The following is a 25388-nucleotide window of genomic DNA, read 5'->3' as shown; positions in this document are numbered from 1 at the left end:
TGTTCTTACTAACTTGAGTATAGAACTTACACAACTCTTATGTAAATTTGTAACTGAGCAATATCTTTTAATTCAGATATTTGCTGGAACTACCATTTTACACTAGCTTCCTTTTACATTTGTTCATATCTGTCTACTGTTCATCATTCTTAACAGCTGCTGCCTCTGTGCACTGGGCGTCACTCGGCCACCATGACCTCGTGATAGAAACTGCACTGCACATATTGCTGCCCAGAGGGCTTAGGAATGGGACTGCCTCTGAAGAACTCTCACTGAAGTGAGAGACTTTTCTAATGATGTACATATCTATTTCACATAGGCCCTCAGAAAAGATAAGGTGTGATACGAGCAGGTGTTATTTGGGAAGGGAGGAGCCACTGTGCGGCCAAGTTCTTCCCCCTGCACCTCAGAGCTTCCCTGCCTCCCAGCGGCTTTCTGGCTCTGAGACAGAGGCTATAGACACCCTCTCCCTACTCCCAAGGGGTGTTCTTCTCTCTCAAGAAAGCTGGACAGAAATCCCTTCCCAGGCGTCTGTTAATGTGGCTAAAATTGGCTGATAGCCTGGACTATTGAAAAGACTTCCCTAGACACTGAAGGGAGTGAACACAGGGTCCAGGCATCTGGCTCACCCGGGAAAACTGTCTGCTTTCACCCCTGTACCAGGCCTCAGCTTCCGAGCAACATCCTCCACTCTCCTACCTGCAGAGTGGAGAGGCCTATGTGTGACTTGAGGCTGAGGACTGGCTCCAGCACCAGACCTCCTAGGTTCAAATCGTGGCTGTGAGTCCTCCGTCCCACTCCAACCTCAAAAAATAAGGATAATAATGGTACTTGTTTTGTAGGGTTGTTATGAGGATTAAAATACAAGTAAAATGCTTAGCATTGTTCCAGGTGAGACCTTAATAAATGGCAGCTACTGGCCCTTCAGCCTCTCCAGCTCCTCTTCATCCGGCCCATCAGCAGTCAGCCCAAAGCACCACCTTTCAGGAGCACACAAGGCCACCACCCTGTGTGGCTTCCTGTTGTCACTCACTCCTAGCATAGCCGTACCTCTGAAGACCAGTCTGCAATGCTGGCTGCACTTCCACTCTTCTCCTCATGGACTCTGCCTTCAGCTTCCATCACTCCATCCCCATCCAACACTTTTCTTGGGGAGGTCACAAAGGGCCTGCCCGACGCAGTGCTCGTGCTTCCCTCCGCATGTCCTCAGCCTCTCCGCAGACTTGGTTACAGCTGGACTGGCCTTCTCTTCCTTGGTGACATGGTTCTCTGCTTCTGTCTCCTGAATGTCTGGCACTCCTCCTTCTGTCTGCAGCTCCCCCACCTCTTCCTTTACCTGTTGAAGCTCCTTGGGGCACAGACCTGGGCCCTCTCCCCACTCAGACCTCTGTCCCTCAGAGTTCTCCTCCATTCTCTTGCTGCTCCATGCCAGCTGACAGCTCCCTAATACAGATCTTCAGCCCAGATCTCTCCCCAGAACTTCCAACTTGGATATTCAAGGACCTACGTCATGCCTCTGTTGGATTGTGCCTCAGGCATTCTAAATTCACACACCCCAAACTAAGCTCTCAGTAAATCCTTCACAAATCTTCTCTTCCCTTCCTTCCATTGAGTAAATGGTATGTCCATCCATCTTGCAGCTCGAGAAACTTGCGACAGCCTTGATTCCTACCTCGTCTTCACCAGCTCTCATCAAATTCATTGCCAGTATCTCTTGATATCACTGCTAAAATACACTATCTCTCCTTCTCCAGTGCCACCCAGGTCCAAGCTAACACCAGCTCCCCCTGGAAATTTGCACCCACTCTTTTCTCTGAACTGAGTTCTCCATGCAGCAATTAGAGTGATCTTTGAAATGTAAATTGGATCCTGGCACTCCTCTGTTTAAAACCTTCTGGGCCAGGGCTTCCCTGATGGCGCAGTGGTTAAGAATCTGGTGGCCAATACAGGGGACACGGGTTCGAGCCCTGGTCTGGGAAGATCCCACATGCTGTGGAGCAACTAGACCCATGTGCCACAACTACTGAGCCTGTGCTCTAGAGCCCACGAGCCACAACTGCTGAGCCCACGTGCCACAACTACTGAAGCATGCGCACCTAGAGCCCATGCTCTGCAACAAAAGAAACCACTGCAATGAGAAGCCTGTGCACCGCAACAAAGAGTAGCCCCCACTCACCACAACTAGAGAAAGCCCGCGTGCAGCAACGAAGACCCAACGCAGCCAAAAATAAATTAATTAATAAATTAAAAACAAAAACAAAAACCTTCTGGGCCAGAATAAAACACCAGACCCTTGCCTTGCCTGTGGTCCTGCACAGCCTCATCACAGGCCGCCTCACCTTTGCTCTCTTCTGACACAGCTGCTGTTCCCTCTGCTGAGGTGCTCTTCCTGGTACTACCTTGCCTATCCCACCAAGCTAGTCTCTAGCTAAACTCAACTGGAGAGGCTGTCCCTGACCACCTGATCTAAATTGGGCCCCTCCTGATATTCTCTTTTTCCTCAGCCCGTCCTTTTCCTTCATTGCCTTTATCACAGTTGATGTGTGTGTGTGTGTGTGTGTGTGTGTGTGTGTGTATGTATGTATGTATACCTCCCACTGGGCCCTAAGCCGCTAAGGATACAGATTAGGTCTGTTTGTTCCCAGTTGTTTGGCCTGTACCCAGCACATTGAGTGCCACATGGGAAGTGCTTAGTCATCTTCCTTGAATGCGTGACTACCAGCTCCTTGCCATCGAGTATAACAGGGGTGGTGGCATGGGAATGGCAGCCCAAAGCACCGGTGCCACAATAGAGGACATCCATAGTGTGGCCCCAGAATGTGCCAGGTCATACGAGTTTGCGGCACCGTGGCAGTTCTTCATTGCCAGGTATGGAGAGGGAAGGGGGTCCTGTAAGACTTCCCAGAAGAGCTGAAGCTCAGGGTGAGATGGGAGTTATAAAGAGGGTCGGATGAGGGCCATGCCTCTCTTCCTTTCTCCTGCCCTTCTGCCTGCTCCTGTGACAGACCCTACAATTCTTCAGCCTCTTTCAGTCTTGCCCCAGAGTTAATCTAGGACAAGGTCTACAGGAGTTAGGCTATGGGAGAAGAACAAAAAGGAACTACTAGAAATTGCTACCCTGTGTCTTTGCCTATTCATTTCCTGCCCCTGTACCCATTCCCTGGGCTTCATGCCAGCTCCTGTAGAGAAATGGCCCAGAAGTGATGGTGAAGGGAAAGACCCTGAAGGGATTGTTGGGTAATGGGAAACCTTTGTGTCCCCAGCTTTCATTTTTCTTATTAAAAGCAGTAAACATCTTTAGCAGAACCTGGAAAAGCACTCTGCTCTCTGTGGTCCTGCAGGTGAAAGGGCAGGAGGCCTTGGAAAAGCAGGACTCAGAGAAGAAAGCCAAGTTTCCACCAGATTCACAGGGAGGGCCCCCTGCCGGTGGCTCAGAGTTAGACAGATGTCCCCCTAGAGCTCCCTCCCAGGAGAAGTAGAATCCCTGATTCACTGACCTGACATAGGAGGAATCTCCAAATACATTATCCTATAGAAATGTAACTATACAAAATGGTTAGGGTCTATAGTGTATCATGCTGTGGACCAACTGGATCAACCAGTCCAACCAGCTTTTATGAAATTATTACTAAAGAGAATTTTCAACAGATTTACAAATACAGTGATTAAATATTTACTATGTGCCAAGAACTGTCCTAAGCACTCACTGTACATGTGTTATTATTGCATTTGATCCTTCTGACAGCACTAGGAGGGAGGTAGGCCTGTTTTACAGATGAGTAAACTGAGGTTTAGAGGTTAAGTAACTTTCCCAAGGTCATATAGTGAGTAGGTGGTGGCTCTGGGACTCAAACCCAGGGCTGACTCCACATTTTAAACCATTAGGATGCACCTTCAAACATAACTGCTTCTTAAATTAGGGACTGCATTTACCTGGATATCTCAAGGCCTTTTTCCATCACATTTTTTATCACTCTCTTTCTTCCTTCACTATATATTTATTTGTCCTTTTTGAAAGCATTTTTTTTTTCTTGAGTTGAAGTGGAAGCATATTTGCAAAGGGATACTTGGTACATATTCGTTGATACTATAAATATTAACTGCTACTATGACCACAATGAAAAAAAGTCACAGATTGGATTTGTTATTGCATTTTGAACTCTTTTTTTTTTTTTTAAGAGTATAATTGCTTTACAATGTTATGTTAGTTTCTGCTGTACAGTGAAGTGAGTCAGCTCTATGTATAGCTATATCCCTTCCCTCTTGGACCTCCCTCCCACCCCCCCAATCCCACCCATCTAGGTCGTCACAGAGCACCGAGCTGAATTCCCTGTGCTATACAGCAGGTTTCCCCTAGCTATCCATTTTACACATGGCAGTGTATCTATGTCAAACCCAATCTCCCAATTCGACCCACCCTCTCCTTCCCCCACTGTGTCCACCCGTCCATTCTCTACATCTGTATCTCTATTCCTGCCCTACAAATAGGTTCACCTGTATCATTTTTCTAGATTCCACATATATGCGTTAATATACGATATTTGTTTTTCTCTTTATGGCTTACTTCACTCTGTATGACAGACTGACTCTAGGTCCATCCACATCTCTACAAATGACCCACTTTCCTTTTTATGGCTGAGTAATATTCCATTCTATATATGTGCCGCATCTTCTTTATCTATTCATCTGTCGTTGGACATTTAGGTTGTTTCCATGTCCTGGCTACTGTAAATAGTGCTGCAATGAACATTGGGGTACATGTGTCCTTTTGAATTATGGTTTTCTCAGGGTATATGCCCAGTAGTGGGATTGCTGGGTTGAATGGTAGTTCTATTTTTAGGTTTTTGAGGAACCTCCATACTTTTCTCCATAGTGGCTGTATCAATCTACATTCCCACCAACAGTGCAAGAGGGGGTTCCCTTTTCTCCACACCCTCTCCAGCACTTATTGTTTGTAGATTTTTTGATGATGGCCATTCTGACCCGTGTGAGGTGATACCTCATTGGAGTTTTGATTTGCATCTCTCTAATGATTAGTGATGTTGAGCATCTTTTCATGTGCCTCTTGGCCATCTGTATGTTAGATCTTCAGCCCATTTTTTAATTGGGTTGTTTGGTTTTTTGATGTTGAGCTCCATGAGCTGTTTGTATATTTTGGAGATTAATCCTTTGTCAGTTGCTTCTTTTTTCAGTGACTCATTTATATTAAAGTTTTGTTTATTTCTTACTGAAAGGAAGAAGATTTCTCTCCCCGCGTCAGCTATACTCTGCCTCTGGCTTCGGCACCTTCCCAGCCTTGAAAATACAATGCTGCATCTTTTTGAAAAGCTTATCTCCAGTGAGAGAAATTTTCTGAGGAGGATCGAATGTTTTATGAAAGACTCATTGCTGGTATGTGCCGGGTTTTGATGAGGAGAAAAATCCTTAAAGACGATGCTGGGTATCATTTCTTTTAGTCAGCACAAGCGGAAAAAAATGTAAACTAAAGAGCGATTGGCACCTTTTAAAATAATTATCTATCTACATTTTATTTTTGAAATGCCTAATGTAGTGGGCTTTTCTGCATACTTAGAGCATGTGTTAAAAATAAGGTGAGGGAATTCCTTGGTGATCCAGTGGTTAGGACTTGGTGCTTTCACAGCTGTGGCCCCAGGTTCAATCCCTGGTCGGGGGACTAAGATCCCACCAGCCCACAAGCTGAGTGGCACGGGCAAAAAAAAAAGGCAAGCTTCGAGATTTACTTGATCATTGCACCTTATATTGCATATTCACAAGAATTGACCTGACATTTGGACAACAAATTTTTTAAAACAGTATTTCTCATTTCCACATGAAAAGTTAAGTTTTAAAAAGTGAGGATCTTATGAACAATAGGAGGAATCAATTAACAAAGAAAAGCATTCAAAAAATAAACTTTTAACCCTTCACTAGAGGAAAAATAAAATACTTAAAAGATACAAAACAAAACCCCAGAAAAGTGGTTAAAACAACAAAAACAACTGAGAATTATGTCAGTTTTCTTTTGGTGTCAGCCTGCCAGCCTTGACCCCTCCCTCCATTCAGGGGCTGCCCAGTCTCCCCTCTACTCAGCACTTCTCAGGCCTGGGAAGTCGGGGGCTCAGTGGGCCAAATGGGCCCCATTGCCTAATCCAGTGTCAGGGGCCCAAGCCCTCCAGCAGCCCTGGGAACTGACCAATGCGGATGCTTTCCCTCTGTGGGAGGCAGCTCTGGAATTTATGTGCATTTTTGTAAGAACAGGAATAAAGACCAACACACTCTGAAAAAAACAATTAAAAAACTACAGGAGGTGTCATGCTTCTGGGGCCTCTTACAGGAACTTCAGTAGGCTCTAACATGTTTTCTCATTAGCTTTTGTAACCTAGGGGAGATATGGGGCAGAGATTTGCTTCCTTTTGTACAGATGGAGAAACTTAGCTCAAGGGAGATGGTGAACCGTCAGATCTTATGTTGGTGTTCAGGAAACTGGGCGGAGGAGAGTGCGTGCCTCCCTGCTGAGCTGAGGCGTGTGTTGGGCGGGGGTGAGTCTCTGCCTAGAGTGCGCTGAGGTTGGCTGAGTTTGCACAGCCCCCCTCCGACACCTTCTATTTGTTTAATTCACTTAGAACTTCCTGGTTTTTTTCTTTCTCTTTTAAATTGGAGGCTGTGTAAGAGAATCATAATTGAATCTGCTGCCTTCTTACAATATCCCAGTTCTCTTTTTAGGTCCTGATCAGTCCCTACCAGCTCACGTGTGTGACCATGGCCGTGCTTGCCTTCTCCCTATTTCCTGGGCTCCCCTTTGCCTTCCCATTCTGGGGCCTCCCAGGTGACCATGGGTAGTGTTGTAGTCTCCAGCAGTCATGATGCTTTCATCTGCAAGTTAGCTGGCACAAATTGAACCCAACTGATTTAGAAGTTTATAGTGTCTGATAGAAAAAAAGAAAAGAAGATAGGTATAAAGACTGAGAGAGCCCAAAGAGAGTTACTTTTAGGAAAATTCTCCTTGACCTCATCATTCACAAGAGTTGCATATTATGGTGAAAAATAAGAAGGCACTTTATATAAAAATAATTATAATAAAATTCAGTATAAACAAAGGCTTTTAGAAGCCCCTGGCAACCTATTCAAAACATTACCTTTATTATCAGGTAAATCTATTTCTAACTTAAATATACGTGCTATAATTTAATTTGCTCTGGTTCTTTTTCAGTGGCAAAATATAGTAACTGAGCTATTTTCTTGCTTTCAAGGTTCTCATTCAATTTCCTTTAAGCCTTCTCCCTATAGAAAAATTCCAGTTTCATCGACTTCTCTAAGTTGGTTTGATTCAGCAACCTTGTGATTCTTCTCTGAGCCTCTTTGCGTCCTTTTCCCTGTGGCCCTAGGGCCTGAGCAGCACTTCAGTAAACACAGGATACTGTGTATGAGAGAGAGAGCAGGCGCTCCCATTAAACATCGCATTGTATAACCTTCCGTCTCCAATTTACAGTGTAAAATGATTTCCCCCAAACAGTTTTGAAGTCAGTTGATTTACCAAAAGCATTTATCAGGATCATGTGTGTAGACATTCAGAGCTTCCATTGTGGTTAAAGGGGGGATTCCAGAGGGTGTTATTTGGTTTAATTTATTGTGGCATTGGCAGGATGTAACCCCTCTGTGCCTTATGGTTCAAGGACGTAATTATAATACAGAGCTGCAAGTCCTTGATTGGCGTGGGCTGCTCTCCTCAGGCATACTGGGCCAAAAAACCCGGCAGGCTGGAATAAGCCTGTGACATGACTGAGTGATTGGAAGGGTAACCTGAAGAACCTGCTTCCTAATTGCATCATCTGATTCACTTATCATAGCACAATATCTTGGTGCAGTGACAGGACCGTGCATAAGTATCAGAGAGATCTTGAAGACTCAGCTAGCACAGGACTGCGGTACTTTTCCTCCAGAAGAAACTCGATGCCTATTACATTAGAGCTGGATTCTGAGAGTAATTAAAGTGTGATGGTCTGCATAACTTGTATTTTATATGGAGCACTGTTAATTATGTTTCCATCTCTTGGGACTATCCAGAATTAGCCCTAGAAATTCTATAGTTACCAAGATGTTGCAAAAACAAAAGATAAAAGTGTAGTACAGGTTGTACAAAGTGAAATAATCTCCCCAAATGTTCTTTGGCCTCTCAAGGATGCAAGGCTTGGTATTTTCCATTAAGACTATGAATAATAAGCCACTAACCTAATAATCACCTGAATTCTAAGTGCATGTATATGTTTTTGACTTCTAAAATAAAATAAAAGTAAGTTTTCAAAACCTGTTTACTTTTGAGACTCACCCTTTGGCTCTCGTGGGCTGGACCTCCCCCAAGTACATGCCCACCTGCCACATTTGGTGCTCCTAAATAAACCAAGGTATTAACTCAGTTTGTCATCTACTGAGCAGACTGACACTTTTCAGAAGCAGATGGTCTTGTGTGTCCCTTGACAGAACAGGCAATGGAAGACCTAATCCGTAGCTTCAGACCTGACCTTAAAAACTGATGTCACCAAAAGCAGTGAAAGCCACTTGCTAATTATTCAGCTTTCTTGGCACTGTTTGGTTTCCCAAGGCTGGCCCCAAATCAGAAGGATGTTATGTTTCGCAGTTACAATTCTGTTTGTGGAGCCCAGAAAGCTATTGTTTATATTCCACATTTGAATGAAAAGTGCTGGCTGGGTGGCACTGTGCTTGGCCGCCCTGCTGCATGCCAGGGCCGGGATATACCCTGGTTCCCATGCCCTCCCATTTGATCCTTCTCTGGCTGGCCCCTCCAGCGGGATCTAGAGATTTGCCCACGAAAGAGTGCGGGGGTGGGGTGGGGGGGGTTGGTTTTGTTTATTCAGATTTTAAATCAGGAAACACTCCTGGTATTCTCTTCATAGTGCCCTTAAAATTAGCTCTTTATCTTGTCAACTATACCTCAATAAAGATAGGGTGAAAAAGTAGTTCTTGATCTAATAAGAGCTTAAGAATAATAAACATGCAGATACCTCAGTGTCCTGCTTGACCTCCCTCATATGAGATAAGATGCATTCTTGTTTTCATTCTCCAGATAGCAATCATAGCCACTTCCAAAAGAAAAGGAAACTTCTTTTACACAAAATTCCAAACACAGCTCCTCTTTAATAAAAAATTATACTGCAGAATTAACTCCACATCCTGGATGATGTCAGTTTTCTCTGTTTGAATAACTTCTTACTAATGTTCTAGGGTTTTCTTTTCCTGCTTTCTCATTAGCAGTCTTTTAAGCATTTCGTTTTTGAGCTCTTTAATGTGATGCATGTAATTTAACGAAAGCTGAGGTAGATAATTTAGCAGTGATCGAATAGAAAAGTGTGGAGGTGGTTTCTGCTTGTAACTAAGAGGTAAAAAAAAAAAAAAATCTCAGTAATTGCACTTTCCAGCATCGACCTCATGGGGGCACCAGATCACCCAGCATTGTCTGTAAAGAAAGAGGCCTAGATCTCATGTTCTGTTTTCACTGCTGGGGATGCAGCCAGTCAGGGATGAAGGGAGAGAAACAAAAAAAAAGAAAAACCAAAAAGAGAAAACAAAACAGGGCAGTAGTTGACCTGGGAGGTCACTGCCACTCAGAGGCTGCGCCAGGAAGCAGCAGGGGACTGAAGAGCTATCTTCCCCGCTCAGGCTACACAAACCAACAGGATAGAGGCCACTGGGCGAGGCTAGAAGAGGAACTTCAGATTTGGGGGATTTTGCTCTGCTTCCAGAGCTGGCATCCCTGTGTCTTAACCCTCTCAGAGAGCACGGGTAAATTTAAAATACAAAAGTACATTTGGTACTTGTTAATTTTTTTTTTAAGCCCAGAAATGACAGATTTATCACTAATTAAACAATAATTGCATTATGGAGTACTGAAAAAAAAAATTGCTTGTAGTATAAACAACATCTGGTAAAGATTAAAAAGAAAGAATCATTTTTCCAAGCTCAAATTTGTTGAAAGAAATGTGAATGTTTTGAAACAAAACAGATCTTAAAATGCAAAAGGGATATTTACCGTCCTAAGTTTGGTATTTGAAAGAAATGAAGAAAATGGCATAATAAAAGAAAATACATGTTTATAAAGGTCCCTTATTTTACATGACAGAGGTGAAGTTTTTCATATAAGTAGATTTTTTTTTAAACCAAATTGTTTTTGAACTCAGTAAAGGAGTTTTTTGAAATGAAACTTATGAAAAATCTTTTTTTTAAAGAAGAGTGTTACTTCTTGATGAATAGTCACCTTTTAACTTATATATTAAGACAAGGGCTCCTGCCTGTCAAGGGTTTGGAAGAGTCAGCTACACAGTGGGACGTGATTGCTGGCTGTCGGGTAAACTGGAGGAAAAGCGTCTCATCAGCAATTAATTAAAGAAAAAAGAAACTCTGCTCCGGAGTGAACTATATAAAACTACATAAAAATAGATTATGAAAGAGAAGCTATCCCAGGCTTACTGAACTTCAGTTTATCTCTCACCTGAAATTTCTCTCTTTATTTTTTTAGGAAAAATATCTATGAAGGGTGCTAAATGTAGACGGCTTGAGAATTTTTTTTTTCTGTGTCTTCACTGCCTTTTTGTTTTTTATGAGAGGCATTCACTTTTCTCTGTGAATTACCTCAAATCATAGTATAATTTCCCTTTCTGGTTTGTATTCTTTTTCTCCCCTCTACCCATACTCTTTCTTTCTCGCACACACAAAGAATCAAAAAATGATAGAAAAAAGGAAAGATTTCTTCCTGAGAATTCTGTTCTTCCGTTTTCTTGGGCCTCTTTCAAGTGGCAGGTGGCTTGTAATAATCATTGATGAATCGGGATGAAAACAGGTTAGACACTAAGGACAGAGAGCAAGTATTGATGTTATTTGTACAGTTCACGGCACAGAATGACAAGCTGGCCTCTCCCTCACCTCTGCCTACAATGCAGGCCCAGAGAACGCAGCCGCCGCGCACTTCTCTATGTTGCTTAGTCTTCCCTTGTTTTTTCGAGGGATGGAAATGGGCTGTCCTGGGCAGAGAGGAGATGAGCAATGCAGTTCTGGGTAGCTGTGGCAGAGGTAAAGGGATGAGCACCCCAGAACAATCTGGTCCATAAGAAAAGGAAACCAGAGTCTGGAGCTCACCGTCATCATCTTCCGTTCATCCTCTGACGTTGAGTGAAAGAACTGGGGGCAGCGTGAGGGGAGAGAAGAAGGGCATAACTCCTGTTACTGATGGCCTCCTGGTAACATAGTTTCCCAAGACTTGAAATAATCTGTACATGGAAATCGTTAGACCATATGGAGAAGAGAAGAGCTTGAGAAGGAACAGATTTTGGTAGGATGGAGAAAAACAGACAAACAGATGGAACCCAAGAAAGGTTTTCTTTTCTGTCCTCATTTTCAAGAAAGGTTTTCTTTTCTGTCTTCATTTTAACAGGAAAGATAATTGCCTGGATTGTGGGGCTTCGGAGCTAGGGTGTGGAGCTCTGGGTTGCAGAGTGACCTGTTGTGTTAATGTAGGGTCCTGTTTTAAAAATAAAACAGGATACAGAGGGGTTAAATGTTTGCCTCTTCCCTCACATGGATACTGTAAAGATTTAGGGGGGAAATTTATGGCTTCCAGAGGAGCATAAATTAAGACTTTAATTCTATTTAGAGGATTCCCTTGATAAGAAAAGCGGCTTACGTTTGCTTTTGTGATTTGATGTCACTGGGACACATGCCTGGCCTGTGAGCACTCCAGGCTTCATGAGGGGACTCAGTGACCTTGAAATTATGTGCTCGGGAAGTGTGAAGAGCGTCATGTTTAAAACCATCCGTAAAGGCTGCAGATGAGAAAGCTGTTCACAACTCTGGAGTGGCGAGGGAGACTGGTTTTTAAATCAAAATCTCTGCCATTGCTGTTTCAAGCCTGGTCACCTCCAGGAGGTTCCTCTGCCTCCTAACATCTTATCTGTTTTAAAAGCTAAAACAGGTTGTAGAAGCAGGTTGAGAGCAACCAAAGGTCTGAAATATTTGGACAGAAAGAAATCTAAGAGGAGAGGCCATTGGCATGGAGAGAACAGGCAGATTCCACACAGTCTGTAGATATTTAAAACATTTGATTGAGCTGTTTTGCTAGAAAACACTGCATAAAAGAAGAGCATGTCCAAGCTCTTGTCCTCTTTCAACAAGCTAAATTAGAGCTTTCTTGCTTTCCCCCTTGCTTTTCAAGGTAGCCCTGTTCTACATGTTGGATCAGCCTTTTCTTTGCCATTTGGAAATCCCTGTAATCAGTATTGAATGATTTTCTACTAGCATCAACTTTATAGAGTGGTTCTGGAGTAGTTAAACCATTTAGAACAAAGGTTCTATTTTACCATTTTCAATTTTAGTCTTATTTTCTATCAATGCACTTTTTTTTAGGCACTGTGTGTCACATGACAGTGTTGTTTGGTCTTAAACACACATTGTCTATATATAAGACTTTGAAAAATCGTTCTGGCAAATTTGATGACTCACATTTCTTCAGGACATGCAGTTTGCTTTTCCCTTCTTTTTTTTTTTAAATTTATTTATTTTATTTTTTGACTGCGTTGGGTCTTCGTTGCTGTGCACGGGCTTTCTCTAGTTGCGGTGAGCGGGCGCTACTCTTCGTTGCGGTATGCGGACTTCTCATTGCGGTGGCTTCTCTTGTTGCGGAGCACGGGCTCTAGGCACGCGGGCTTCAGTAGTTGTGGTGCACAGGCTCAGTAGTTGCGGTGCGCAAGCTCTAGCGCACAGGCTCAGTAGTTGTGGCCCATGGGCTTAGTTGCTCCATGGCATGTGGGATCTTCCTGGACCAGGGCTCAAACACGTGTCCCCTGCATTGGCAGGCAGATTCTTAACTACTGCACCACCAGGGAAGCCCTGCTCTTCCCTTCTTGTTTGATTTTTCCATTATGAATACATAGAAACTTCCATGATATTTTCTGGGCATATATCCAGTGACCTTTTAATAACTGTTATTATTTACAGTGAGGCTGAAAAGCAGAGAGATTAACTGACTTGTCTGAAATCAAAGCCAAAAAATATTCCGCCTCTCCTGGTGAACCTGTCTTTCTTCTGCCTCTCTTCAGTTTGAATTCTGCCAAATCACGGAGTTTATAATGAATTTATCTATGAAAAATTTTAGTTGGTTTCTTTTAGATAAAAATGGACATCAATGAAGGATTAGGGAGTATGGATTACTCAGAAAATAGAGATCTGTAACTTACAAATCGCAAGTCTCTCTTCAAATAAAAGGAATTATCCCATCATTTTAACAAGTGACAATGCTCTTGCCTGGAGCCTTGTATAACAGCCTGTAATGGCGGTGTATGAACACTAGATGGCGCACATTCAATGTTAGAACTCGAAATGCCAGCGCAGAACAGGGTGGAAGAGAGTCTATGGAGATAGGCATCATTCTTTCTTCAGCTTGGTCTAGAAAACTTAAGAGAAAACGCGTATCCTTTTTTATGTTTTTCTAGTTGAGGGGGTATGAAAAAATGTTTCCCAAAGCTAGTCATATCAAGCTCAATGTGACTCAGAGAAATTCCCTATAGAGCCAATTCACTAACCTTTGGATGCTACTGTAAAATATTTTAGAACCCAAATGGCATCTTCCTCTGGCTTAATGTCATGCTTTGAGCTCTGGCCAAAAAGATATGGAATCTGGGTCAGGCCCACTGAAGCCCCACTCAGGCCACAGTAGGTCGGCTTCTGCAGATTTATACAATCAAACCTGTCATAAAAATACTCGTGGAATAAATTAGATTGCTTTCATCATTCAAGATGATGGTACCTTTATTCTTTTTTCGTCTGAAGTAATTTAAGCTGCTAAATTCATAGGGCACTAAGATGTAATATTATTCAGTCTGGCATGGTAGTGGCCACTGCTTTCCTCAATAATAATTCTAAATTATGCACTCATTTCCTAATAAGCAGGAATGAAAAGATAGCCGGCCCAGATTCAACCTTGAGGCACTTTTAAGTCATGTGAGGCGGTCAGACACACAGGGCACATTATGTAAAACTAGCAACACAGGTAGGCTCTGTGTCTTCATTACAGCATGCCGGTAGAAGGTATATATATATATATATATATATATTTTTTTTTTTTTTTTTTTTTTTTTTTGTCGTACGCGGACCTCTCACTGTTGTGGCCTCTCCCGTTGCGGAGCACAGGCTCCGGACGCGCAGGCTCAACAGCCATGGCTCACGGGCCCAGCCGCTCCGCGGCATGTGGGAACTTCCCGGACCGGGGCACGAACCCGTGTCCCCTGCTTTGGCAGGCAGACTCTCAACCACTGCGCCACCAGGGAAACCCTAGAAGGTATATTTTAATGTTCCATGATACTTAATGACTCTTTTTTCTGTATCATATGGGCTTATTGTTGAAAATGTGGAACGTACAGAGTATAAAGAAGAAATAAAGATTGTACATAATCCCCTTGCCCCAAGAGAACTACTGTTTGTATTTGTATGTAGGGCTTTTGCTATGAACTGGTTCTTGTTTTTTTCTAACTCACAGGAATGTACCCATTTTCTAGACACCAGCAGTTCTAGACAATTCATTTGCCTGATAAGAGCAAGTCATTATTGATGAAATGCTTCTGATAGTTTACTTTCTCATGGTCCTTTCCTTACAGCCTGCAGCTGCCTGCCACCCTGCCATATTCAGAGTTGTTGATGAAATGTTCAGGTCAGTATTGTGCTGTTTCTGCTAGTAAATTGGTCTAAATATGTTCAGCTTCCAAATGCGAATAAAAAACTCTGTGGTAGTCTCTGGCTGTACCACGGGGGAATCAGTTTCTGCTTCCATCCCCTCCTGCTGAGCTCTTTGGTAAAACCCAAACATCAATGTATATTTAAAAGCCAATGCCTAAAAATTAAGATAACTATCTTTTTTTAACCTTTTAAAATTCTAATAATAATGGTAGAAAAGCAAAATTACATGAGATTTACATCATTCAATATTCATGTAGAATTTTTCTCAACTCAAAATAAAGCGTAGTAGTGTTCTCCCTTCACCACATGAGGGCTGACCAATCTTTTTAAAGGATTTGAAAGCTAAGGAAAACCAAGAATAATAAATAAATGATGCCATTCTTAACAGAGCTCTTCTGAAAGGCAGAATCAACTATGCATGTTATCTTACAGCACACTAATTTTTATTCTGCAAATACCAGAACTTCTTGGTAAAGGCATTGGATTTACAATGATGAAAGATGAGGAGACCCCTGGACATTAGGTTGGGTTATGGCTGCCAGTTAGTGGGGGGCCGGACTTGCCCACCCAGGGAGGGTTTCCAGCCTCTTTCCTGGGTGCTGGTACAGCCAGGGTATCTACTCTCTTTATCCCATCCCCCTCACACTCAGCAAACAGAGGCCCCATGGCAGACAGCAGACACTGGGGAAAAGAATTTTTACAATAGCAAGTAATCCAGCACTTGGGTTGGTCTTGAAACATACCAACTTTAAGCTAAATGAGTATAGAAATAAGTCAGAATGCTGTTTTTAGTTTAAAGCTAGCAAAGTTTCAGTTGATTTTTTTGTTATTGTTTAAACAAACATAAAGAAAGGTTAGTTGTGTGAAAATGCATAGAAAACAAACCAGGAATATGCAGATTCTTCCACCACTTTGCTAGGTGGATTTGACCGAGCCATTTTAACCCCGGGGCACCTCTTTCTCCACTTGCAAAAGCAAAAGTTCTGTGGATGTTGCATTTCTGGGCGTACAGTGCGCAAATATTTGTAAAGAGCATTCCAGGCCCATGTGGAAGGGATATGAAGTGCTTAAAATTTAAAAAACAAGAAAGGGAGCTCTGCATGTTTGCAATTTTAAAGAAAATTTTTAGAAAAGGGATTTCACGCAAGGACTGAAAACTGATGAGTTGAGATACTGTTGAAGCTTATGGCACAAAAGAATGTTTCCATTTTTCCCTTTTACATGTTCAGGTTCACGTGTTTGCCAGGTTAATCACTGAATGTGTTGTGATCTGGCTTTGCATTGCTCAGGTACGCACTCCTGGAAACTGATGGAGCCCTAGAAGTACTGGCCACTATCCAAGTGTTTACACGATGCTTTGTAGAAGCTCTGGAAAAAGAAAACAAGCAGGTTCGTTATATTGCAGATATTATTCATTCCCCCAAAGAAAAAGAAGCTGTTAAGAGTATTTGATTAATCACCAGAAGGGAGCACATTATTTTCAGTGATTTTGATAGACTGTTTTGTTCAAGAAGAAAGCTTCCAAATGAAAAACCCAGCAAAGGTAAAACCATTTTAATTGAAAGTAAATCAAGATGGTTCCTGTCTGTCCTGTGTCCTGGTACCCAAAAGCATTTACTGCTGCGCAGAGAACTCTGCCATGCCAGCACGTGCCACCCCAGAGGGTGAACTTTCTGAGCCCTGTGTTGTATGCTGTTTGTCAAGCAGGACTCTGCCCCTCCCAGGCTAGAGAGAGGTATTCTGGAGTCTATATGGCATGTGCTAAGAAGGAAATGCCACTTATTACAAAGCAATACTGGACATTCTTAATTATTAGTTTCCATTCATATCAGAGACCTAAATGTGAATTGGGTTCCAGGGGAGAAAGGAGATAGAGTGACAAGGAAATATTTGAATAATTGTAGATGAGGAGCTAGGAATGGCCATGATCAAGAGGTGTCAGTTGGACTCAGTAAGCAAGAAGCTGGATCTAGGGATCTGCAGGAGGACTTGCACTGGGGGGCCGTCAGCAGAGGCAGCTGATCGATTAGAGTGACCTTTGTAACAGGAACCTTTTCTACCAGAGCGCTTTTGTCTTTGGGCATTCTAACTGGCCTGTACTTCTGATGGCCGCAGACCTAATGTCTGTGTAGTGCTTTGCCTGTTCAAGTGCCCAAGTCCACTGCAGTTCCCTGTGAGATATGTCATGGTCCCTTGGCGTGCTTGCTGCAGTCTGACTTAGGAGAGCACTGCTGTGATGCTTGGTTGTACTACACTCCCATACACTCCAACGCCAAGAAACCGCTCAGGTTTTAGCAGAGGTTTCTGTTTTTTAAGGCAATGATAAATATTTATGATGCTTTCTTCCCATCTTTTCTTTCCCAAGGGAAGTTAGCTAGACTGTAGCAAACAGCATTATCAATGGTATCCAGCCTGGAATTCGGGAGGAGAGCTCTGCTGAAAGGCACTGGCTGGCCCTCACACTTACTTTGAGGCATAACTATAAATATCTTTCATCTTCCCTGAATATTCTTAGTATTTCCAATTAGGAACTGACCTCTAGAAAACCTGTGCCTTTGACTCCTGGAACAGACCTAGGTTACGGCGGAGGGCATCGGTGAAAGAAGTATTGCTCTGTACCGTTAGCCTGAGTCTGTTTTCCTTACCAGCTTTTCCCCTGAGTTGCAGGGTTGGCCTTGGCACTTTAGATTTGGACTGGTTGAACTGTTCTTACAGTCACTTTTAATTTAAAATAGTACCCTGCCCAGGCTACATGTGTCTGCTGGTGTGAGGGGCACAGATTGGGTTCTGGTGGAAGGCAGGGCAGGGATCCAAAAAGAAACAGGAATTCAGTGCCCTCGCCTTGGGTTCAGGATACAAGAGCAATAACCTCTTAACTTTGCAAATGCCTTCATCCACATTTGTTATGTCATTTCTTTTCCTGGGGCTGTTCCTGATTGCCTGCCTTTCTAGTCGATGCCATTCTCATCATCAGTCCCCTGCCTTCCTTAGTGCCCCTTTGTAGATTAATCATAATCCCTGATGCATGACATCCTTTGTCCTACTTGGTCCATGCATGGCCCTCTTTTCTTTCGGTGTTTTATCCATCCATCCACGTATTCATTCTTAATAAATGAGTATCTACCAGCCTGACATCCAACAAGACCTGGCCCACTATAGCAACTTTCAGGTATCCACATGCTCCTCCTCTATCCTGTCACTTTGACTTTCTCCCCTCAGATAGCTGCTGTTTTGATTTTATGTTTATCATTCCTTTGCTTTTTCTGAAAATAGTTTGATCACATGATTGCTAAACCGTGTTTTCTTTACTTGTGACTGTTTTTGCACTTTATAAAACAAACAACAGATAAGAGTAGCACACCGTATGTAGCCTTTTGAGCCTTGTTCTTTCCAGCATCGTGCTACCAGGATTGCTCTGTGCTGTGCGTGGTCGTGGTCCTGGTGGGGATTGCTGTGTAGAGCTCTGTTGGGAAAGTGTACCACAATGTAGCTATCTTCCTGGTGGTGGGCTTTTGGATTATTTCCAGGTTTTGGTTTCTTTCATAAACAGTGTTGCTCTGAACATCCTGGGGCATATACTTAGGACTGGAAGTGCTGGTTATTAGGAGTGCTTTGGCAGATACTGCCAAATTGTTTTCATACATGCTTGTGCCAATTTACATTCCCCCCAGCGGTTTGGTTATTTTTTAGAATGATATCTTTTTTTTTTTTACTTTTTTTTTTTTTGATGCGGACCATTTTTAAAGTCTTTCATTGAATTTTTACAATATTGCTTCTGTTTTATGTTTTGGTTTTTTGACCACGAGGCATGTGGCATCTTAGCTCCCCGAACAGGGATCGAAACCGGCACCCCCTGCATTGGAAGGCGAAGTCTTAACCACCGGACCGCCAGGGAAGTCCCTCCCCCCAGCAGTTTATGAGAAATCCCATTAATCCACATTCTTTCCCATTGTCAGAAATGTTTATCTGCAGTGCTCCTCATTCTCTTTTCATCCTTTCCTCTCACCCTTGTTTTAGTTGGAGAGCACAGTGCAGCTCCATCAATGTGCCCAGTCGGACTAGTAGGCAAAAACTTAAGGCTGTCATGACAAGCCTCTTTTCTGAGCTTGCATAACAAATGGCTCCAGTACAAACAGCAAATCAGTTCAGGTTCTGGTGCCAGTAGTACAGAGTTTAATAATGTACTAGACTAAATCTCCCACAGATAAAAACTATAAACTCTGGGGAAAATATTTTTTTAAACTATTTGAAGGTACTGGAGAGCAACCCAAAAAGCAGATTAAAACTGGCGGGGATTCAACCCTTGAAAAAGGAAACCACATTGGGTAATCTTCTAACTTTTCCATGAGGGCTGTCATGTAAGGGGTAGAAGGGGGGTTGAGTGGGTGGAGGGGTGAGGGGGTGGCCAGAGCTCAAGGCACAATCTGATTGACTTGAGGTGTCAAAAGACAGAGCTGTGGGCTGCCAGAGGAACAAAAAATAGATGGGGCAAAAGAAACTAATATAAAAAGATAAACCCAAATATATCTACAAGTACATTAATTACAAAAACTAAGTGAAAATCAACTAAATACACTAGTAAAAAAGCAAAGATGGGACTTCGCTGGTGGCACAGTTGTTAAGAATCCACCTGCCAATGCAGGGGACACGGGTTCAAGCCCTGGTCCAGGAAGATCCCACATGCCATGGAGCAGCTAAGCCCGTGCACCACAACTGCTGAGCTGCGTTCTAGAGCCCGTGAGCCACAACTACTGAGCCTCCATGCCACAACTACTAAAGCCCGTGCGCCTAGAGTCGTGTTCTGCAGCAAGAGAAGCCACTGCAGTGGGAAGCCCGCGCACCACAAGAGTAGCCCCCACTCACCGCAACTAGAGAAAGCCTGTGCACAGCAACAAAGACCCAATGCAGCCAAAAATTAATTAATTAATTAATTAATAAACAAGTAAGCAAATATGTCAGACTGGATGAAAAACCAAGACCCACTATATGTTGTTTTCAAGAGACCAGTTCTAATTAGAAAGACACAGATAGGTTAAAAGGAAGGAAAGGGATACGTAATGTAAACAATAAGCACAAGAAAGCTGGTATCACTCTACTAGCAGCAGATGCATTAGGTTTCAAGATAAGGAGTATGACCAGACAAAAAGGTACATTTTATAATTATGCAATAGTTCATCAGGAGAAATGCCAATTACAAATAGATATATGCCTAATAACAGAGTTCTGAAATACACAAAGCAAAATCTGACAGAAGTAAAAAGAGAAATAGACAAATCCACAGTCACACATAAAACACTTGGAAGTAAATTTTTAAAAAGGTGTATCAGTTTTCCTGGAACTTCCCTGGTGGTACAGTGGTTAAGAATCTGCCTGCCAATGCAGGGGACACGGGTTCGATCCCTGGTCCGGGAAGATCCCACATGCCATGGAGCAACTAAGCCCGTGCGCCACAACTACTGAGCCGGTGCTCTAGAGCCCACAAGCCACAACTACTGAGCCTGTGTGCCACAACTACTGAAGCCTGCACACCTAGAGCCCGTGCTCTGCAACAAGAGAAGCCACCGCGATGAGAAGCCCGCACACCGAAACAAAGAGTAGCCCCCACTCACCGCAACTAGAGAAAGCCCGCACACAGCAATGAAGACCCAGTGCAGCCAAAAATAAATAAATAAATAAATTTATTAAAAAAAAAAAAAAAAAAGGTGTATAAGACCTCTACTTGGAAAACTATAAAACATTGGTGGGACAAACTAAAGAAAACTTAAACATATAAAGAGAGAAACTATATTTATGAATTGTTGAGATGCCTCGTTCAATGTAATCCTAGTTAAAATCCCAACATGGTTTTCAAAACAGAAACTGACAGGCTGATTCTAAAACTTATATGAAAATGCAGAGGACCTACAGTAGCTAGAACAATTTTGAATAAACAAAAGAAAAAAAAATTCAGACTCCCATATTCTTATGGGAAGCAGAGGGGCAATGGTCCATCTTCTGTAACTGCTTCAAGGCTGAGTAGGGGCCTGTCAGGAAGTAAAAATCTCTGGATGCCTGATCTAGGGGCCCCAGGGGTAGGACAGCTCCTTGTTTTAAGTTGGTATGTGCTGGAATCCTCGCATAGCCATCATCTTGATGTGGAACTGTTGTAACCGTTTCCATAGCCTTTGCATGAATCTCCTTGATGATGAAGCACTTTTTGTAACAGCATCAGAGTACAAAAATATCTGTAAATGACAAAAGACTTAAAAGGCATGGTTAAACATCTGATTATATTTAATTTAACATACGAAATAATCCTCATTAAATATTTCTCTTTGAGATACCTCAGGGGCCCTCTAAGGTATCCCAATGTTAGCTGGAAATCAAAAGAACTTTAATTAAAATTTGATATTTTAGGAAGTTTGTCAAAAAGTTTTAAAACACTTGGTCAAATAAGATCATAGGTCACTGTGAGACAATACTTATTCCTTAACCAAAGTGACAATAAAAGATTTCAAAGGCAAAAAAAAAAAAAAAATCAGAGGATTCAAACTACCTGATTTCAAGACTTGAAGCTATAGTAATCAAGACCAAGACAGTGAGGTATTGGCAAAAGGATAGATCAGTGGAACAGAATAGTGTCTAGAAATAGATCCATGCATATATTAATATGTAGTCAACTGATTTTTGACAGAGATGCCAGGAAAATCAATGGGGAAAGGAAAGTTTTCAACAAACAGCACTGAAACAAGTAGATATCCAGGTAGGAGAAAATGAACCTCTACCTCACAAACACAAAAATTAATTTGAGATGGATCATAGACTTCAAAATAAATGCTAAAGCCATAAAGCTCCTAGAAGAAAATGAAAAGAATAGCATTTTTGACATTGGGATAATCTGAGATTTCTTAGAAGGAATGCAGAAAAGCACTAGCAATATGAGAAAAATGGATAAATTAGACTTTATCAGAATTTAAAACTTCTGGTGTTTGTAGACATCCTTAAGAAAATGAAAAAGCAATCCACCAGCAGATAAAAAATATTCTCAATATATATATCTGACAGGGGACTTATATCCAGAATATATAAAGATCTCTTACAACTCAAGAACATAAGAGACAACTCAGTTTTAAAAATGGACAAAAGACTTGAATACACACTACAAAAAATATGTATAAGTTGGCAGTAAACATATCAGGAAAATGAATAGTAAAGTCATAATAAGGTAATATTTCACACCCACTAATATTGCTAAAATTAATAAGATTGACAATACCAAAAGTTGACAAGTATGTGGAGCAACTGAAATTGTCATAAATTGTGATGGGAGTGTGAAGTGGTACAACCACTTTGAAAAATTACATGGCAGTTTCTTAGAAAGTTAAACAAGCATCTACTCTATGACCTACTAATTCCATTCCTATGGTATTTACCCAAGAGAAATGATAGCACATATCCACAAAAAGACATAAATGTGAATGTTAACTGCAGCTTTATTCATAACAGCCCCAAACTGGAAACAACCCAAGTGCCCATCAATGGGAGAATAAATAAACAGATTATAGTATATTCATACAATGACTACTTCAGAGCAATTTTTTAAAAAATGAACTCCGCATACACAATAGCATGGATGAGTTGCAAAAGAACATGTTGAGCCAAAGAAGCCAGACACACAAAAATACATCCTCTTATGATTCTATTTGTGTGAAATTCAAGAACATACAAAACTACTCTCTCTTGTTGAAATAAAATATTGGTTGCCGGGATGGGGTGGAGGGATTGACTATAACAGCCACAAGGGAACTTTCTGGGGTGATTGAAATGTTCTGTGTCTTGGGCTTCCCTGGTGGCACAGTGGTTGGGAGTCCGCCTGCTGATGCAGGGGACACGGGTTCGTGCCCCGGTCCAGGAAGATCCCACATGCTGCGGAGCAGCTGGGCCCGTGAGCCGTAGCCGCTGAGCCTGCGCGTCCGGAGCCTGTGCTCTGCAACGGGAGAGGCCACAACAGTGAGAGGCCCACGTACCGCAAAAAAATAAAAAAAATAAATGTTCTGTGTCTTGATTGGAGTGATGGTCACATTGGATTTACACATTTACCAAAAGTCATTAAATTGTACACTTAAAGCCCTTGTACTTCACTGCTTATAGATTTTACCTCAACTTTTTACAAAAGTTCTTCAAAACTTCTGTGCCTTCTGAGGGCATAGCTAGGATAGCGCTTCGGCCCTCAAAGTATCATGAGCACCATTGTTGTTTTATGCTGTTTTGATTATAAAAAAACCATCTCACAACTGCCTTGGAAACTCTCACTTAAATAGAAGATTTATATATATAATTGAGTTCATGTGAGGTGAAGAACTGATATAAAGACATCAAGAGTATAACTTTATTTTTCTTAAGTCCTAGAAGGTGACTTTAAAAAGGTTTAATTTTTTTGGAACATATTTACAAGATTATTAGGAGACTTTTTTTTTTTTTTTTGATAAGCATGCAAGGAAACATTCTGACCACATAAAGTAGAGGGTCTTTTTGGGGCAGAGGATGCAAGATTTTGTATTTTCTTAATACCCTTTCCAATGCTAATGTTCAAATGGTTTTGAATTTTTGATTCTATTGTAGCTGAAGTTTGCATTCAAGACCTACTTTCCTTATGCTTCTCCGTCTCTTGTCATGGTGCTACTCCAACACCCGAAAGGTACGTGAAGGTTGATTCTGCCCATATTAAAATAACTTCTGGGAATACACTGATTAAATTATAACTGTTTCCTCCCAGTTCCTTATCTGTAAAGGGAATTGGTCATTGCTTACATCCTTTAAGCTCTCAGGGTCTCACATTCTGTGGATTTTGATGTGAGAATTTGCTTGACTTCCCAGTTACAATCATTTACCAAAAGAAAGAAAAAAGAACAAAATGGCCTCTAGTGGGGTTTTGATAGTCTGTTCTGGATAACACAAGGCCTCTGCTCGTGCCAGCCAGATCTACCTGGATGCCAGGAACAGGCTAATAAGACTTGGCTGATTCGGAATAAAACAGTATGTTTATTTGTATTTCATTCTTTCTACTCTGTGCCCCCTGTTGCAAAAGAAAAGATAAAATGATGAATGAAACCAAGGAAGTTTAGTGGAAATTTCTCCTAACCAAGCCAAGGGAAGCCTTTTGAAAGAATTCAGTAAGTGTATTAGACCACAGCCCTCTCTGATTTCATTTGCCAGCCTTCCAGAGGCCATATCCAGTTGGGGAAGTGATGATTCTGCCCTGATTCCACTGATGTTGATCTGTTAACATGCCTGTGAGCTCCTGTTTAGGAAACATTTCAGAAATAGAGAATATAGACATCCTTCCCATCTAAAGCCTGAAATCTGAAGCAGAGGCAACACTGACACAAGACAGACTCTGTGCTGTAGAAAAAGGCATTCATCTGACCATGGAAGGAAAGAGGAGAGAAAAGAGTAAAAGAATCCGTAATATTTCCTTTTTATGCCGTTTTTTTCCCTGGCTTTTTCCTGAGACTTGAGTAAGTAAATTCATTTGAGGAAAGTATGATTCGAGGTTTCAGAGCATTTTACAAAATCAAAGTTCCTCTTCCTTGTTCTAAAAGATTAGGTTCTCACCTAGAGTGACCCATTTGATGCTGTCCTCTGAGATGCTAGAGGTGGAGGTGGTGACAGGCCTGGTGGGATCTCTAGTCAGCTGTTTTGTGGAACTTAACCTGTGGGGACACAATGGGAAAACTTTAATAACAAGACAGAAAAGTCAGTAATTCACTTTCCAGGGCCACGTCTCACAGCCTAAATCAGATGAGCAAAGCCTAAGGTCAGCCTGTGTGAGCAGCTGAATGAGCTCCAGAAAAAGTATTGGGGTTGTTATTTTTTAATTTGGAAATCTATAAACAAAAGACTACCTCTGCTAGTTCCTAGAACAGTTTTCTGCATGTTACATTTGGAAAAATAATGTTACATTCACAAATTGAAGTGTTTTTTAACAGTAGAATCTTCTATTCATCAGAAATTGATCTTATGCCCACTGTAAAGTCTTGTAGGCATTAAAGATGGGTCACTTATGAGCCCTGACTATCCAGGAGCTACAAGTAAAGAAGACATAAAATACATATCTAAACAACTAATAAAAAGAAGAAAACAAAAGTGCCTTCAAAGACTGCAAATCAGGAGTTATGGGAGTTCAGAAGAGGGAGAGAGATAATTTATGATTCTTTAACATTTGTGGGGTAGTAGTGGTTATTGTATCACTTACATTATCTTTCTCGTGTATTTAATTATAGAACCTATCACTGCATGGAAATGTGGTAGCCTTTTTCAGATGTTGTTTAGAACTACAGATACATACATGGTCAGAAGTGTTTAAGACCATGGGAAAATTGTGAAACCAGAAAAACTAACTAAAGAAAAGACATTTGTCTGTATGATACCCATGTATTTTTTTCTGACCTTTGTTTTTTTTAAAAAAACTATACACCTGGGCTTCTCTGGTGGCGAAATGGTTGAGAGTCCGCCTGCCGATGTAGGGGACATGGGTTCGTGCCCCAGTCCGGGAAGATCCCACATGCCGTGGAGCGGCTGGGCCCGTGAGCCATGGCCGCTGGGCCTGCGCGTCCGGAGCCTGTGCTCCGCAACGGGAGCGGCCACAACAGTGAGAGGCCCGCATACCGCAA

General features: G+C 42.0%; 1 protein-coding gene across 4 annotated transcripts in view; it reads left to right on the top strand.

Moving 5' to 3' along the window:
• FANCC (FA complementation group C) overlaps window positions 1–25388 on the top strand; it is a 281309-nt gene that overhangs the window by 234363 nt on the left and 21558 nt on the right. For all 4 annotated transcript variants that reach the window (XM_060301110.1, XM_030832881.2, XM_060301112.1 and 1 more), the window contains 4 exons: window positions 5235–5391; window positions 14658–14710; window positions 16026–16125; window positions 23338–23413. In XM_060301110.1, coding sequence (XP_060157093.1) covers window positions 5235–5391; window positions 14658–14710; window positions 16026–16125; window positions 23338–23413 — 386 coding nt within the window. The remainder of the gene's footprint in view (window positions 1–5234; window positions 5392–14657; window positions 14711–16025; window positions 16126–23337; window positions 23414–25388) is intronic.

This window comes from Globicephala melas, chromosome 6 (genome assembly GCF_963455315.2).
Source record: "Globicephala melas chromosome 6, mGloMel1.2, whole genome shotgun sequence".
NCBI lineage: Eukaryota > Metazoa > Chordata > Mammalia > Artiodactyla > Delphinidae > Globicephala > Globicephala melas.
Note: the sequence above shows the minus strand (reverse complement) of the source record. Positions and strands in the feature narration are given on the sequence as shown.